Source organism: Lichenostomus cassidix, chromosome 7 (genome assembly GCF_008360975.1).
Source record: "Lichenostomus cassidix isolate B80296 chromosome 7, HeHo_3.0, whole genome shotgun sequence".
Classification (NCBI taxonomy): domain Eukaryota; kingdom Metazoa; phylum Chordata; class Aves; order Passeriformes; family Meliphagidae; genus Lichenostomus; species Lichenostomus cassidix.
In genome coordinates this window covers 28,552,570-28,569,467 of record NC_139488.1, presented here as the reverse complement: position 1 = coordinate 28,569,467, position 16,898 = coordinate 28,552,570, and the positions used below count along the sequence as shown (strand labels likewise).

Here is a 16,898-nt window from a genome sequence, read left to right as displayed (position 1 = left end):
GGTGGGAAAAATCAGGATAAAATATATACAGACATATGTTGTGCTTCTGAGAATAAGCCAGTATTTTACTGGCAAAGCAGGATGAAACCCTATTTAGACTTCTCCCATAAGAAGCCATGGTAACTGAAATGAGGCCTCACTGATTAGCTACTGAACTAATTGATTCATTGATCTAAACCACTAAAGTCTTGCATTACTAAAAGTGTAATACTGGGAGAAAGATTTTATAATTAAAACAAGGAATTTTCTCTCTCTTTTTAAAATATTTTTTTAAAAAAATTTTATATAAGCTCCTATTTTGAAATCAGTTTTCTCAAAAGGCATAGCTAATAATAAGAGTCCATTTCATGGCTTAAAGCCTGAGTTTGGTCTCTGAAGGTGACTGTATCCACCTGAGCCATGACATTTCCTATGTGCTGGTCAGAAGCATGAGGAGGAAATAGAAAAGCACTGAGAGCTCCCAAGGCACCAATGCAATCACATCCCTCCACAGCATGCCATGCACTGAGATCTTTAAACCATTCCCACCACAAGGATGTGGATCTAAAAAACAGCACACAGGGCCAACAGCATACTAATTCTGCTCATTAAATGAGCTCCATGCCCATAAATATTTATATCTCTCTAGAACTGTATGGGATCTGGGTCACACAGTTCAGTTGTGGAAAAAACTAAAAGAATAGTTATGGTTTTTCTCTGTAGGGCTTTTTTTTTTAAAGGTGAGTCAGAAAGTCAGTGTTCAGAATATGAAAAGAGTACAATGTCCCATTTCATAGACTGGAGCCAGGAAGGTTTGGAGGCAGTTCTAAGAGGCTGGGAGACAGAAGGTCAGCAGATGTGGTGGAAATACACATGTTAACTGGCAAAGAGCAAGGGGAAAAAAAGGGCTGGTCCAAAAGCCTGCAATATTGATGTCCCAAGAAAAGGACTCATGATTTTTTCTCTTTAGAATTACTAAATAATTGGTTTATGATTTACTGAGCAAGTGCACTTCTTTCTATGAAATAGTATTCAGGTTTGCTCCCTGTTTCTCTTTTAAAGTGGCACAGCATTGTGCTGTTTATGAATGTGACACTGAAACCACAGTGTGTCACGAGGACATGTTTCCAGAATGCAGATGCAAAATTGGTTTAGAAAAGACAGATGATCGTTCTTGTTCAGGTAAGAAGCTTGCTGCTTTTTCTATCCCTGTAAGGCTGACCTGCTTATTCCCTGTCTCAGTCCCTTTTTGAGAAGGGTGCTGTGCAAATGTGTTGACCTCTAAAAATCAGGGAATGTGCATCCCATGAAGGAAGCCATGGAAACACATCCTCACATTTCACTTTGAACACATCTGTAATTTTATTCCAGTTGAATAAATTACTAAAACTTGATAAAATCATCACTGAAAGCAGTGAGCAGGCAAGTCTTTTAATGTATTGTTAGACTCCTGGAACGGAAACCTAAACAGGTAAAGGATGGAAGAAATTGAATCCTGTATTCACAGCCTTCTCTGCTAGGACATATCTTGGGAATAAATTCTACATGTTACCTGAAGGCAGCTGACAGGACTGGAAGTCTCATGACGCACTACAATGACCTGTTAAGGCTCTGTCCCTTGTTCATAATTCCAGGTCTGCCTTTCCTGGATTTAGACAGGTTTTTGTGAGAAGAATGATTTCTGTCTTTTTTAGGAACTGTTAGTTGTTGAGGTTTTTATTTACTTTCTTGTTTTGAGTCTTCTAGTGAGTACTCTCTTTATATTTTTAGCTACCCTCCAAAGCCCCATGATGTACCTTATTTTCTTTGAAATACTTAATTTTCTTCTTATGGAAATGAAAATTTTCATACTATGGAAGGAAAAGAAAGAGTCTAAGATAGACTTTAAGAAAAGCAAGAAATGAAAAAAATAATGATAAAGTTATGAAATCTGGCTATAATAAATCCCAGTGAGATGTAATCCTGTGTAGGCCTTTGTGGCTCCATGCCTGTCTAAAACTGATACAATTTGCCATACAAATCATCTGCTGTGAGATCAAACTGCAGGTCGGTGCTTGCCTATGTAAGATGCAGCCTAGCCAGATTTCCTTTTTGATGAAGTTGGATGGTTTGAAACACTGCCTGTTTACTTCTAATTTTGTGATTTTATATTTTAATTTCTTTTCTACATAGATGCAATCCTAAGAAAGCCATTGTGTGTGTGTGTGTGTGTCTTTTCAGTGCAATAAGAAATCTTGTGTCTGCAATTCACTCATGTTTTTCTCCCTGAAAATACAGCTTGCAGTAAAACCTGTTCTACAGAGGCACTAAGGTACTGTGTAGTAGAAAAGGGGGTTCCAGCATGCAAATGTATGACCAACTTTCAAGAAGAGGATGAAAACTGTGTGCCGTGAGTACTCAGCTTTTTATTGCATTCCTGTGTTCTAGGCAAAGGTATGGGAGAAGAACATCTAGCACAGGGTCAGCTGCAATCCAGAAGAACAGGCTGCAGCTACATGGACCAGAAAAGGGAGTTATCAGGTGGACAAACTCCCATGGTGTCACAAATCGTGGCATTTTTACTCTTTGGCATTAGTCTTTTGTGTGCACTCATAATACCTCAGAGGAAAGTCAAGGAGACCCAAGGTCACCTGTGAGTCAGTGAAGAGGGTAAACTACTTCACCACATAAACACAAACTACTCCTACAGAGTGGCTGAGCCATGGGAACTGCTGTGTTGAAGTGTTTAGTAAGCAAGAGGTATTAGAGCAAGACCTGCCTCCAATACCTGGAATGTTTCCACTTGATGCCTTTCAGACCTATGCTATTTCCCCTTGGTTTTCTCTCTGAGGGTATTTCTGTCAGCTCAGGATCAGAACAGAACAGTGATGCTTGCAGGTGAAGCCAAGTGAGTGACTGGTTGTGCTCTGCTCTGGTGGATAAGCAGAAAGACTCTCCCCATATGCATTAATTCAGCAGTTTTTGTAGTTATTACTGCTGCACACTGATCACTTCTTACCATGAAGTTGATATATTTTAAATAGAAGAAACTGCTATGAGAGGAAGATAAGGAGTTGCCAGTCCTTATAAATCTTGTACTGAGGCTTTTGTTAAAGATAGCATGTGGCAATTCCAGGAGGTGCAGAGCTTAGTTCTTTAGAAAAACTAGGTCTTTTTAACATTTTTCAGACTGAGAACCTGAAACTTTGAGTGCCCAAATCACCAATAATTCTGAAAATCTCAAATTGTTTCACTTGAAATTAAATAATTCAACATTAAGATAGGATTAAAGAGGAAACCTGTAACAAACACACCTTATGGAGAAATTGCTGATAAAAGGGGGAAATATACTATTGTTTTGTGATCATAGAATCACAGAATGGTTTGGATTAAAAGAGACCCTAAAGATCATCTGCTTAATGACATTATCTTTTCTTTCTTTCCCCTTTTTCTTTTTTCTCTCCTGCAGTTGTCGGGTGGGTTACTCTGGGGACAACTGCACTGACAGTAAGTACGAGATTTTATGATTTTTATTTATGGCATTGAAAAATACCTAGTAATGCTTAATCTGTCTAAGATAAAAAAAGTAGTAGCCTTTAGGGGTGCCACCATTCTGCCTTTATAGAAGGAAAATATTAGGGGGAAAAAAAGTGAAATTTCTCTGTTACCTTATGTGCCTAGGGCATGGGAAGAGCCTATATTTGAGACCTAACTACATAATTCAGCATCAATACTAGCTTACGCAATGCTTATAGCCTCCCAGATGTTCCTGTCCCTCAGCTACAACTATGTGTAAAACCATTCACTGCACAGTATTAGGAATTGAACTGGGATCATAAGAGCCATCCATAAGAGATGGTCTTTAATGCAGATCTTTAATTTACCTCTTTCTGTGTCCACAATATGTGGTAAGCATCAGGAGCCTGGGAATAAATTATATATTTCATCTTTTCCTTCCTATTTCCTTTCCCTCCTCATTCCCACCCCTCCCTTCATTTTTCAATATTCACCATGAGTTTTCAGTTGATTGATTGAAGTTTCTTTGCTTTTTTTTTCCCCCCAGATACTGAACTCATCCTTATAATAGTGGGTACAGTGTTTGGAGCCACTATCCTGAGTTTGGTGATAGCAGTTGCCATTATTTCAGTCAGGTAAGAACATTTCTTGCACCTGAATAAAAACTGCCTTGCTGTGTGCTCATAAAAGGGTTTTGCAGTAGATATATAAAAATCTGTTGCACGCTTCAGAATGGGACTGAGCATTCAAAATACAATTGGACATCATAAGTAAAGCATAATAAATAGCCTTTTAAAATCTCCTTTGTTCTTTCAACTCCTCTGAAGGGCAAAACGCAATCAAAGTCCAGAGAAGAGGAGCCTGATAAAGCCTGGATATTCTGACTTAGACACCTCTGATGATAGACCAACCATGTTCCCCAGGGTCCAGACCACTTCTGGCCATGCAAACCCAGGATATCAGCCAAACAACCCCTATGAGATGACCTCAAATAGAGGTCATTTTCCAGAGAGGGATTATGATGATTTGGTAAGTGTTTCACGTAGTCCTGTGGGAACGGAATTCCTGAACAGTGCAGCATTGCAGAGGGGAAAGGTGTGAAGTGCCATGAATAATCCAGAACAGCTTTTGCACTAATGATGTTCTGAAAAAATGCCAGTTTTTTCCTTGAATTCTTCAAGGGAGCTGTAGAGGAAGCCGAGGCTTGAGATTAGCTCAGTTTGGGTTAATAACACCAAGGTTGTTGGATTGATCCCTGTATGGGCCATTCATGCAAGAGTTGGACTTGATGATCTGTGTAAGTCCTTATTTCTCTTCTTTACTTGCCTAAATTCTCTGTAGTTCGAAGCATCACGGGAGCCTAGGGGCTTCAGGATGCAGAGCAGATATTGAGTGACCACAGCAGCAGAAGGATGGATGACCACCACAACACTGGGTCAGAGCAAAAAGCTTCACAGCCTCTCACCAATGCAGTTACTTCAGCAGAAGAGACAACAGCATCCTAAACCTCAGATTCTCTCAAGGTTTTCTAAAGAAAGGCTCCTGCTTGAAAGAGATCATGGACAACTTTGAAATAAGGGAAAAATGTAACAGAGAGAAGGGAGAAGAACAGGACTTCTTTTAAAAGAACTAATGGATTCCAATAAGCATTAGACTTCTTTCAGGAGGCCTGTGCACTGCAAGAGACTGACTGTAGACAAGATCCTAGGATTTTAACCCTGCTGGTTTTCAGTACTTCTCAAAGATGGTGCAGCCAATATGTGTGATGCTGAAAAATGTCAGTACCCAGAGCTTTGCTTGGATTTGTGCTCACTCCATTTAAACTGTGGCTTTGGGCAGATGAAAATTGCTTTTCACAAGAACCTGACCTGTTTTGCTTTACTATATCAGATAGAGTCTTTTCTCACCCTCCTCAACTCCCTCAATATTTCCTAGCTAAAAGCATTCTGTTCAGATCTCTGCTGACATGTGTTGTGTGAGACAATGGCACTTGTCTGACCTTTTCCACAGCCTTCCTTCCCAATGAAATGGCAAGACACAATATCTTCAAACAAACACTATTCTTCTACATCTTGCAAAACTGCATTGATTTTACATTTTTAGCTCCCGTGGAAAGTGTTAGCGTTTTTTTTCTCTTGCAGTCTTTATGTTTGAATGAATATAAGCTTGGTGTTTGGGTGGGTTTTTTTTTTTAATTTCTTCCATACAGTCAATAAATTTGTCTGTAAAAGAATTTACATTTTACTGTATTTTACTGAGTGTGCATTATCTGTTGACTGGCATTGACATTATAATTATATAAAATACTTATATGCACACATATGTACATATATTTATAGGTTATGCTCATTTAAAGCATCATTTAATTCTATTGTATTTTGTGTTTTGGTTTTTATATATGCAGATTAACTTTTCCTATTAAACATTATTTTTTCTCAGTACCAAGGCATTCTTATGTTTCTCCCAGTGATTTAAGTGGTTTTTTGAAACTCCAGAGACTATTTTATGTTAAATTTTGTGCAGAGTTTAGACAGAAGTGTGCACAGACTAGTAACATCAGCACACAGCTTTCAGTCAGATGTTCAGAAATGTTATTAAACCTTAATGAAGCTAAAATGTTTATTATTGTGAGACAGGCACAAATTTTCAGTGGTTGCTTTTGGTGGGAAATAGATAGTGCAGCCAGGTCTCCTTTGAAAATGCGGGACAAGCTGCTCTGTCTGATGGCAGCTGTCAATGGCACAGCTGAAAAATGAAGTGTCTTTCAGCTAAAATGACAAGTTTGGGGGTCAGTGGTAGAGAACACTGTATGTGGCTGCAGAGGTTACCAGCATGTCCGTGCAGATCTGTGTTTCCATGATCAAAACCAGCTTCCACTTGCCAGTTAAGTGACTGAAAACTGGGGACTAAACAGTCCTGATCTTTCTCATGTGGCTTGTCTAGTGAAAGAAGGTAGATCCTGCTTCCTCAGAAGTATCCTAGTGAGAAAAGGTGCCATTTTCTCTCTATTGTTGTTCTGAGGTTTCACTGGTTTTTTCTTCCAGTTCACTCCTGTCCCCTCTGCTGCTGTCACCAGGCTGCACAGTGTCTGCCATTGGCAGGGTCTGCAAGAGACCAAGTTCTGGTGGCCTCAGCCAACCCCACCATCTGGTGCATCTCAGCTTGCTCAGTGTGACTCCATGGGAGCAGGGCTACCTGGATTTAACTAGTCAGGATACCTTGTTCAAAGGATGGGAGGGATTTGGTCCTATTTTCTTGACTTTTCTTCTGAGAGTACTCGCCTGTGAGGCACAAAGAATGACACAGAGCCTATGCTTATCACAAGAGGCAGAGAGACCCATTCTTCCTGAAGCTAGAAAAGCTGCCCATCATTCACAATCCTGCAAGCTGGATGAGCTCCCTTCCTTAGAAATTTCATCTGTGGCCCCCCATGCTGCTGCCCTATTCTTTTTCTGTGAGCCCCGTGTGTCTCTACAATAACCCAGGTGAAGAAGATGCTCCCACCTTCTAATCTTTCTGCCAAGTCCTTTCCTTCTCCCTTTTTCTCTGACTTTTCAGCAGCAGGAAAGGGTTCTGCTGTCAGCAGCACTCTGTTCACCCCATGCAGACTCCACTCCAGGGAAGTTTGCATGGGGTGAGACACTGGAAAATGGATGGGATAAAGGCAGAAATTGGCCAAAAGTCATGAAGCTCAGCTTCATTCAGCTGGCAACTTTTGCTTGGATACTCCCTCCTTCCCTTCTTTGTATGGGAGACTGAAACCTGGGCTTACAAGGAGCTGAATAAAAGGATTTTTCTACATCAACACTAACAGCCCACTGGAGTGGTCATCGTGGTCTTTCACTGAGGTAAATTGTCTGGCTCCATGCATAAAATACATGTAACAGTAACCTGCTGCTGAGGTGTGTGGAAAGGCTTTTAGGTGTTATCTGCTATTCTTCCCAAAGAAATAGAGATTGGAAATACAGCTGAATGATAAACGAAACTTTAATGCAGTAAAACTTTATTGAGGGTGTGATATCCTGGCGTGCTATCACTGGTAATAAAAGCAAAAATAGTCAGGTGTTTGCATCGTTTAACTGCAGAGGAATTTTCATTGCTCTAATTCAAAGCTAATTTCTGCAACTTCGAGCAGTTCTCATTTAGCCCATGCTGGGGAGGGGCTATCAGATACCACTGTGAGCCTGCTCCTTTTTAGCATTTCAAAGGCTGCTACTGTTCTTTTATCTGGACTGGAATTCTGGACCAAAAGGCCAAACTCTCAGATATTTCACTTCTGTTTGTCTATTAGCAATGTGTGACTCTTCTGGGAAATGTGATCATGGAAAATAGCTCTTTGTGGTGTTTTATGACTGCTGCCTCTTGACTCATGCTTTTTTTCAGCTGCCCATCCTTCAAAATCCAAGTAGGCATAGGAAAGGCAGATGAGTTGGATCCTCACTGTCAGTGTGAGTGTGGACATGCCTGCAGGCAGGCTGAGAGGCTCCAGGGATCTGCCACTACTCATTGTGCATCCTGGGTTCTCCCATCCATCTTCCCCCCTGAGGTGCAGCATGTCCTTGAGAAGGAGAGTGTCCTGCTGGCACATGACCCACAGAGAAGGTGGCAGGATGCTGCCACTCAAATCTGCCACCTCCTTTTATCCCAGACCAAAAAGCACTCTGGAGAGTGTAGTTGCTTGGCATGTCTGCACAGGGTGTGCTAAACAGTACTAAAGGAATTGGGACAGAGGTTTTCCTGGTTATAATACATACTTGTTTGGGAATATTGGGATAACTTCAGTCACAAGCCATTCTCCATTTATTTAGATACAGCCAAGCATATTCAAGCAATGTAGGGTGTGAGGGGAGGGGTGGGTCGGTGCTGGGGATGGCAGTGGGCTAAGAACCTGGGTCTGGGCAGCTGCCTCAGAGGAGCTGCATCTCAGGAATGCAATGGAATAGCAGAGTAGGAATGGGTGGGGTGATCAGTCTTGCTGCTGTTAGCACTGCTTATACCTGAAACCAGCCTCAAAACTGGGACCTAAAACTCTGCATCCAGCAAAGCCCAGCATCCAAACTTGCACATGAAAGCAGCACCTTTCTGGCCTGAAAGCAAGAAGCACTTCGAATTTTTTCTGGTTACCTGTTGGTGGAAACTACCCCTTGTTTCCTTCACGAGACTGTTTTTACATAGGTCCTGCATGTGATGTGCCAAGCTTGAGGAATAAACACTGAGAGTGAACAATGAAGGTAAGACACCATTGCAGACCAAGGGGCTCAACTTTTCCATTCCTGAGTATTTTGAGTTTGATGGCTGGCTGTTTTCAAGGTGAATCACAGAGCCCCTTCCAACAGGGGAGACAGGGTAAGGGAAAAGGAACCTCTCCTTTAGCAAGTGCTCACCTTCTCAGTAGGAATAGCTTCCCAACAGAAATCCCTGATATGGAGAGTGTTTTGAAAAACTCAGGTGAGGGTTGAAGGGATTCAGGCAGGTGCCCTGGAGAACATGACTGTTCCTAGCTGCTTTCAGGGAAACCACCTCAGCTTCACACCAGGTTTGGGAGGGTGACTGGACCTTGGTACAACCCAGAGACAGAGGATCTTTCTGGTAATTTGTGGTTCAATAAACCACAATCCACAGCAAGGCAAGCCTAGCACTGCCTCATCTGTCACTGCTGTGAGAGGAGGACTGTCATTTGTCAAGTTTGGCAACTGCAAAGTCATCAATTTCTATTTTACCCAAATTTCGCATCCTTCAGCCTTTTTGTTTTAGCCCAGTAATGCTCTCTGTTTCAAAGCCATGTATCTGGTGTTTGGGGATGGAGTAGCTTTGCTTACTAAGGGTTCCCAGGAGGATAAAATTGACCTCTTCCAGGTTTTGGGGTGTGTGCTGAAAATACTGACTTTCACAGCAACTTTTCAAAAATATCCCAAAACCCAACACTAAAAGCCCAGAGTGGTCTAAGAACAGGGAAACCCATAAAATATGTCAGGTCACAATCAAACAGGAAAGAAAGAGGGCTAAAAATAAGAATCTATAAATTGCCTTGCCAAGGATGCTCTAGCTGCTGATAAAAGGCTCTTTAAATACACCAAAGCCACAAAGGCAGCTGGGAAATCAGTGGGAATGCTGACAAGGGCATAAAAGGGGCAGATGGGGATGATGATGTAGCAGAGAAAGTCAGGGATAACTTTGTGGCTGCTTTCACAGCTGAAGCTCCTGGGGAGCTTCCCACATCTGCCAGTCTGCAGTGGATCAGCTGGAGGAGATGGAGAAATCGGAAGGAGAAAGGCAACAGGAGTAAAGGAAAGCAGGTGAAGTGACTTTCACTGAGGTGAAAGGAGGGATGAGGTCAAATAGAAAAAGTGGTGCTTAATAAGTGATTATTAACCAGGCACTGATCCTGGGAACCCAAAGGAGCAGCAGAGCCCAGTGGTGAAGGTGTGGGGGGCTGTGGTACCCAGCTGTGTTCTCAGGCACAGCCAGCACATCACACCCTGCAGACTCACTGAGCTGCACTGAGCCTTCATTGATGGGTTTCCAAAGCCTTTGACTCAGGGTGGCAGCCAAACACCCACCAGGATTTGGGGATACACAAAGGGTACACAAAGAAGGTCAGTGTAAAGGAGACAGAAAAAAATACAGGCACAGTTGGTGAACTTCTTGTCACAGGATGTTGTGGATGTTGTATCTGCAGGTTCAAGAAGACATTAAGCAAATTCAAGGATGCAAATGGCTGAGAGGGATGAGCCCCCCTAACTAAAGCATGAGAAAGGGAGAGTGCAGGAGGAAGGGGCTGCAAAATGCTTCCTGCTTTTGAGTCTGGAAGGTGCCACCTTTCACACACAGGCTCCAAAGAGCAAACCCTGGAGAGCCAAATCTATTCCTCTACTCTCCAGGAAAAGCAAACCAAGACCAACAGCTCCCACTCTCCCTCTCCTGGTGGAAGCAAAACATCTTATGAAGGAGCTGTGCCTCACCTGCTTCTCACTGTTCCCAGCTCCCTGGACACTGTCTCCAAACTCCAGGCAGTGTCCCCCAGAGAACCAAACATGGCAGAGATATCCCCAGGGGAGCTGGGAGACTTGCAAGGCCAGATAAAGTGGAAAAAGGAAAATAGGGCACTGAGATGAATAAAAAAATGTTGCTCAGGACTCCAGAGAGGGCTGTGGGGGGGCCAACATAGCTTTTGATGTGGATCTATCAACCGAGCATTTTCTTCCTCTTTTATTTTTTTTTTTTTTTTGGTCTGTTCTGAAACCCTGATACCACTAGTAGCACTCTGAGGGACATTTGTCCCAGCTGGTTTCCCAGTTTGGTCATGGTTTGACAGTCAGTTTCAAAAGTGACACTAACATTTTCCCGGAGTAACATCCATCACATCTTGGTGAGTGGAAGGGCAAGGAAAGCCCTCATCCCTCCTGAGAGAGCTCCTCTAGACCCTGTCTGGTGGCACTGCTGCCTGTCTCATGCTAAAAGACACGAGTCTGGTTAAACCTTAGGGAATCTCTGCCTCTCCTTTAGTCATAGATGTCTGGATGTAGCTGGGGAAAGAAAGTCTGCTGCATAAATGAGACTTTGGGGGGAAAAAAAGGCTTTCTCAGAAGTCTTTTTATCCTTAGAGATCTTTTATAGGGTAAATCAGCCAAAAGTTAAAAGAAGAAATGTTTCATATCTGGAACAGTCAATGAATTCAAGAGGTCATTATAGTGCTAAGTTTCCTAATCCCCTCTCAAACAGAGGAATGTTTAAATTGGTGAGAATCAGGGGTCAAGTCCAGGCAGGTATTTCAGTGCCTAACTTATACTGACATTAATGGGAATAGGGGTCTCTGGGGAGGAATTGTGGGCCTGGGCCTGTATATCATTCCTATAAATGAAATAGGGCTTGTGTTGCACATGTGTAACAGTACATTATTATTCTTTTCAAAGAAAGGTCTTTCCTTGTAGTCTCTTCAGCATTTCTCAGCTGTTCTGTCCTTCCAAGATTGGTGTGAACAGACTCTGCAGCAAGCTCATGCTGGGCAAAACCCACTGGCCAGAAAATTAAGCAAAAAACCAGAGTCCAGTGATTTATTTCAGATAGTGATTAAATAGCCAGGTGTCAGCTGTGATTTAAAAAAGCTGCATGGGACATTGTGAGGTCCACACTGCACAGATCCAGGTGAATTCCTTGGAAAGCCGTTTGTACCTCCAGAGCACTCTGCTCACCTAGGTGCTTAGGACTGGAGCTTTTACTCCATTCAGTGGGAATTTTGCCAGAGATTTGAGTGCAGCCAAGCCTAGCTGGCTCTACCTGCTGATTTTAAATCACATTTAATAATGCTTCCCCTACATGCAGGCATACAAAGGGAATCTCTTTGGGCTCTCCATTTATAAGAAACCCTGTGCTAGATGCATCCCGCATTTACTCCTGGCTTTTGTGGCTCTCCCGCAGTGCTAACCAAAGTGAGACCAGCTTATGTGAGGCAAGATGTGCAGGAAGAGAGAATATTTCTGAACACGCTGTGCAGGGTGGTGAGGCAGGACCTCTGGGATGTCAAACCCTCCTCTCGCTCCTTCCTCTCTGCCACCAGGCAGAGTCCCTGGCCACAAGATGGAGCTGGCTCTTTGCAGTTGCAGGATAAGGCACTCCGGAGGAAAAACCTTTTTAATGAGCACACTTTTCTTGTGGCTAACCATTAACAGATATGCAGGCAGGTTTCCATGGAGCTGCTAATTTTTAACCCTCTCCTGTGTCCCAGCCTTGTGCATCCCCACGCCCATCCCTCTGGGGATTTGGGCGTATTTTTTGGGGTGGCTCATGGCTGGAGATATCCATCACCCTTTTCAGTCCAGCACATCAGTAAGCCCCTCCTGAAAACAGCCTCTCGGGCAGCCAAGTGCCCCCAGCCTGTTCCAGAGGCTGTAGGGACAGCAAAATTTGGCCAGGTTTGGTCTGACTTCATCATCCTGGTCTCAACTTTATGTACCATAGAGACATGAGGAAAGTCTCCTCCTTGCACCTCCCTCCCTTTCCAGTCCAGGCATGGATTAGCAGAGAGATTTATTCTGAACTCTGCATTTTCTCCATGTAGGAGAGGGTCAAAACTTGGCCAAATGACTAGGTGCTGTTCTCTGCTTCCCAGAAGTGTTGCAATGCTGCTTTTCAGCAGGTCGGGAGTTGTTTGGGAGCAATGTTGCTTTAGAGTACCTAAGAACAGAGGTTGGTCCCTAGATGGTAAAAATATCTATTTTTATATCTATTTTTATAGCAGGCAGCAGCAACATGTGCTGCATCTTTAGCCAGAGAATAGAAATAGGATTAACTTTATTATTGTAATTTTTGGCATGTGGTAGTTGCCTATTTCTAACAAGAATTTTGTGTGAATTATATATTTTTTTTAATAGCTTCCTTGGAAAAAGCAGGAGACCAACTTTTTCCATGGCAGTGAAAACCCCAGCAGCCTGGTCTGTGGGCTCACTTGGAGGAAGCAGCTCAGGGATGGCAAAGCTACCCACAGCTTGTGCCTCTGCTCTGCTATTTCCCACCATGGCCCAGCCAGGAGGAACTGGCAAACAGCATGATGAGGACCTGGAAAGGAAAATAAATAGTTTTCCTAATACAAGAGCTGTTTGTAACATGGTGGAGGTTTCCAAGGTTCAAATGGATTTGCCTTTTATTTCATATCCCTGATCCTACACCCCAGTTTGACCCTAACTCTTCTAAAACTCCTTTTTATTAAAACCGTAAATCAGTCCAGTTTGTTCACCACCTGAGCTCCAGTTTGACCATCTTCTGTTGTATGGAGAGTGCTGGGACCAAAGGACTGAGGGATGTTCAGGACCTGCTGTGCACCAGTGGTTCCCAAGGCCAGGCTGCACGTGGATTCCTCCTCCAGCCATCCCTGTCTTCACTGTGACTTCTGGAAACAGGTAATCTTAGCTTTCTTAGCTGGTCTTTCTGGCACACCTGAGAGCTGTGCCTGGCATCCTATGACTTCTGAACGTGCTGCAGATGTGGTGGTTGAATGAGTTACACCCTGTAATGTGGCTGTAATGAGTTACATCCAGTGCTGGAGCTGCTGGTAAGTAGCAAACAGAGTGTAGAAATGGGATAAAGTCAGAGACATCCCAGGATGTTGCTGCTGCATAATGGCAATATTTTGTGAAACATTAAGGCAGAGGTGGAGCTTCACACTGAAACAGGCTGTGGCCTTGGGCAAGAGCCTGGGAGTGGCTCAGACTGGTGCAGAGAGAAGAAGGAGTCACCATTGAAAACCCAGAACCTCTTCAGTGCTATGGCAGACATCTAGATGTGACTCAGATGCTTTTATCCACCCTTTCCGCCACAAGAAAGATAGGACAATGTAAACCTATCTGGAAAACACCTGAAGTATCTCAGATAAAGGATTTTATTTGCTTAAACTGATGATAAAAGAGCCAAAGAACCAACTTATAATTGCATCAATTTCAAATCCATGGCCAGGTTAGATGCTCTGGGTCTATGTCCCACTTTAACCATAGCTTTAAAATGCAAGTGATAAGAAAGTGAGCACAAAGATCAGGCTTTTCCAGGCAGGGATTTTCCTCTCTCTGTTACAGCAAAACCGTGCAACAATACTGAAAACCCAAGTCCAAGGTCCTGTGGCACTGAAATACTTGAAGAAGCCTGAGGGATCTGAGTTTTATGGGTTATGTGATTCTCAAGAATGGCATTTTGTTAACAGGAGACATGATGTTCAAGAGAGAAAAGACACAGGCAGTGGTGCTGGCTGTTCCTGGAGATCAAGGTAGACTTTGTTGTAGGTCATCATTCATGATTCCCAGGAGACAGAGCCCTCCTTTCTGTTCTTATCCCAAAATCTTGGTGCTGCCTCAAACTCATCTTCCACTGAGTATATAACAATTTTGTTAAGACATGGGCACAAAAAGCTTTTTTTTCTCAATCCCTTATTCGGAGCAAGGGAATCGCAGGAGGAAGATCAAGGGGTTTTCTGGTTTCATACATGAAGGCAATCTTTTTTTGGGGTGTTTACTGCCACCCCATCCCTGACTCCAGAAGAACAGATTGGTCCAGCACCCTTGTCACCAGCAAGCAGGAACTATTTATATCAACACCTTCTTTATGCACCTAATTTGAGGCCACATATTACCACTGCTCAGGCCTCATTTTTTGGTCTGTGGCCAACCTCAGGGACACAAGGCTGCCCTTGCTTTGGGGCTGAGCTGCCTGCTTCACATTCTGCCTCCACAAAATCCCCCTCTTGGTGTTACAGCTGCTCTCTTGGCCACTAGTACAATTACATCCCCTTTGGCTGCTGCATGTGGGGCAAGAGAACAGCACTGGCTTCAGAGAAGGGTATTAACACTCTTACCAGGGAAGCCACAGCACTTCCTCCCCTGGAGCTCCAGGGGTCTTTCCCTGCAGGGCTCTGGGCCCACACTATGGTCTGTTGATCAGTGGTGTAAGATAAACCATCTGTGACTCTGTGGGACCTTCAAAGGGTTTGGCTTGACAAACATCATGGTAGCAGATCTTGAGCACTGACAACATCTTCCAGCTCAAAAAATGCGTAGTAGCAGCTCCTGACCTTCTCCCTTTTCCTGTGGGATGAGCACAGCCTGGGCACAGTGGGCACTGGGTGCTTGTGCCAGTGCCACAGGCGCCTGCAGAAAGTGAGAGCTTGGCCTCGGCTGAGCCCTGCTAAATATAACCAGTGACTGGGGAGCTCCTACGCCTCGCCTGGCTCTGGTCCTGCTGCAGTACATTCCTTCTGAAAGTACTGCCTGCTTCCTCAAGCCCTCTTCTCTGCTCCTTGAGATGCCACAGCTCAGTCTCAGATGGAGGTTTCCTTCCCTCCCAGTTTTTTCTTTACCCCATGCCCCTGCTTTTCCTTTTTCCACCTTGTTCATTCACCACTTGTCCCTGTGCATCTGCTCCTTCACCCAGTGCTCCCGGGGCAGCATGGCAGGACACAGGGACAAGGGCTGAGGGTCTCCCTGCTCCTATGGGGTGATTAAAGCTCTCACACATGAGTCTATCCATGGATATTTGCAGTTGTAGTTGCATCTTGGGGTACTTAGGCATGGCCAGAAGATCCAGGAAGAGACTTCTAGGTCTGCAGAAGGCTTCTCAGGGCAGTAAGGCTCACGCTGGGTACTTTATCTCTTGCATGTGCAGGATCTGCATTTCACTTCTGGTTTTTTTCACAGGAATATTAAAAATATACCACAGAGGAACAACCTGTTTTGAAGTTCCTGCACATCACATCTTGCATTTCCAGGTCAGTCCCAACATGGTCAGTATTATTTTTATTATAAATAAAGGGTGACAGCATGCACCTTATTGTGTATTTTTGGGATAATAGGGAGAGCTGATGCTGTCCCTTTCCCCACACACAGCCAACAGCTCGAGAGCAGCTTGTAGGTTACTGCCTGTCCCACATACCACACTCCTACCATGGCAGAGGTTTTGGTGAGGCATTTAGTGATATTTTTGCACTGGTTGCAAGCAGTATGGTTGTGATGCTCCTACAGCCACACCAGGACTTGGTTTGATTTAGCAGCACTGGGACTGTCAAAATGTTAACAATTCTTGTAAGTCTGTATTTCCTAAAACAATAGTCACTTGAAACCTAAACCTGGTTTCTTCCGGGTGTATGAAGAGATCAGCGAGGTTTGTGAAAGCAGCATTGGAAATCGGTGCAAGTAAGAGGAAATTTTGGCAGGTGGCATTACAGGTAATCACTTCTGTCTGAGAATAGCAACACAACATAGGTGTTTTAAGTAAAATCTGCTGGTGAGATGTAGCAGACATGAGGGTGTCAGGAAGGTCTGCAGGTCGCGGGTAAGTTACCTCTTACTACAAATTGCTTTTAAAATCAATAATCTGCTCTAGGGATGATTTATGATTTATTTTAAAAGCAGAAGAATACAGAAAGCTCTCCAGCATCCCAAACACGACCATAAATCCGATGCTTCCTTTCGATCTGAAGTGCTGATGTCCCAGGCGGCGGGGGCGTGAACCGTGCCAAAGATCCGTCAGACAGCGAGTGCCGCGCTGCCCTGGCTCAGAGAGCCCCTCGGCAAATGGACAGTCTGTTGGCACAGAGAAAACCCCAGGGGCAGGAAAATGCCACGTAAGAGCAGGCATTGACCCGCGGGGAATGAGCGCAAGCCGTGCGGGGAGCAGGGCGCGCATTCCTGGTGTGCCCGTGGGTCCATCCGTGCGTGTGCCGTGTCCGTGTGCCTGGCTCCATCCGTGCCCGTGTGTCCGTGCACGCCGCGCGTGTCTGCTGTGGGTGCTGTCCGGGTGATGTGCATCTGCAGGGGCAGCCCGTACGTGTCGGCCGGAGCGTGTCCCGTGTGCGTGGGCCGGCCGTGCCCGCCGGTCCCGCTCCGCGCCCGCGGCGAACGGGCTACGCCTCCTGCGCGGGGCGGCGGGGCGGGGAGGCGGCAGCG

General features: G+C 44.3%; 1 protein-coding gene across 1 annotated transcript in view; it reads left to right on the top strand.

Moving 5' to 3' along the window:
• MUC13 (mucin 13, cell surface associated) overlaps nt 1–5,915 on the top strand; it is a 28,834-nt gene extending 22,919 nt beyond the window's left edge. The window contains exons 19-24 of the mRNA XM_085066986.1: nt 1,042–1,161; nt 2,257–2,368; nt 3,428–3,465; nt 4,022–4,109; nt 4,302–4,503; nt 4,816–5,915. Coding sequence (XP_084923112.1) covers nt 1,042–1,161; nt 2,257–2,368; nt 3,428–3,465; nt 4,022–4,109; nt 4,302–4,503; nt 4,816–4,866 — 611 coding nt within the window. The 3' untranslated portion in view covers nt 4,867–5,915. The remainder of the gene's footprint in view (nt 1–1,041; nt 1,162–2,256; nt 2,369–3,427; nt 3,466–4,021; nt 4,110–4,301; nt 4,504–4,815) is intronic.
• The last annotated feature ends 10,983 nt before the right edge of the window (nt 5,916–16,898 follow it).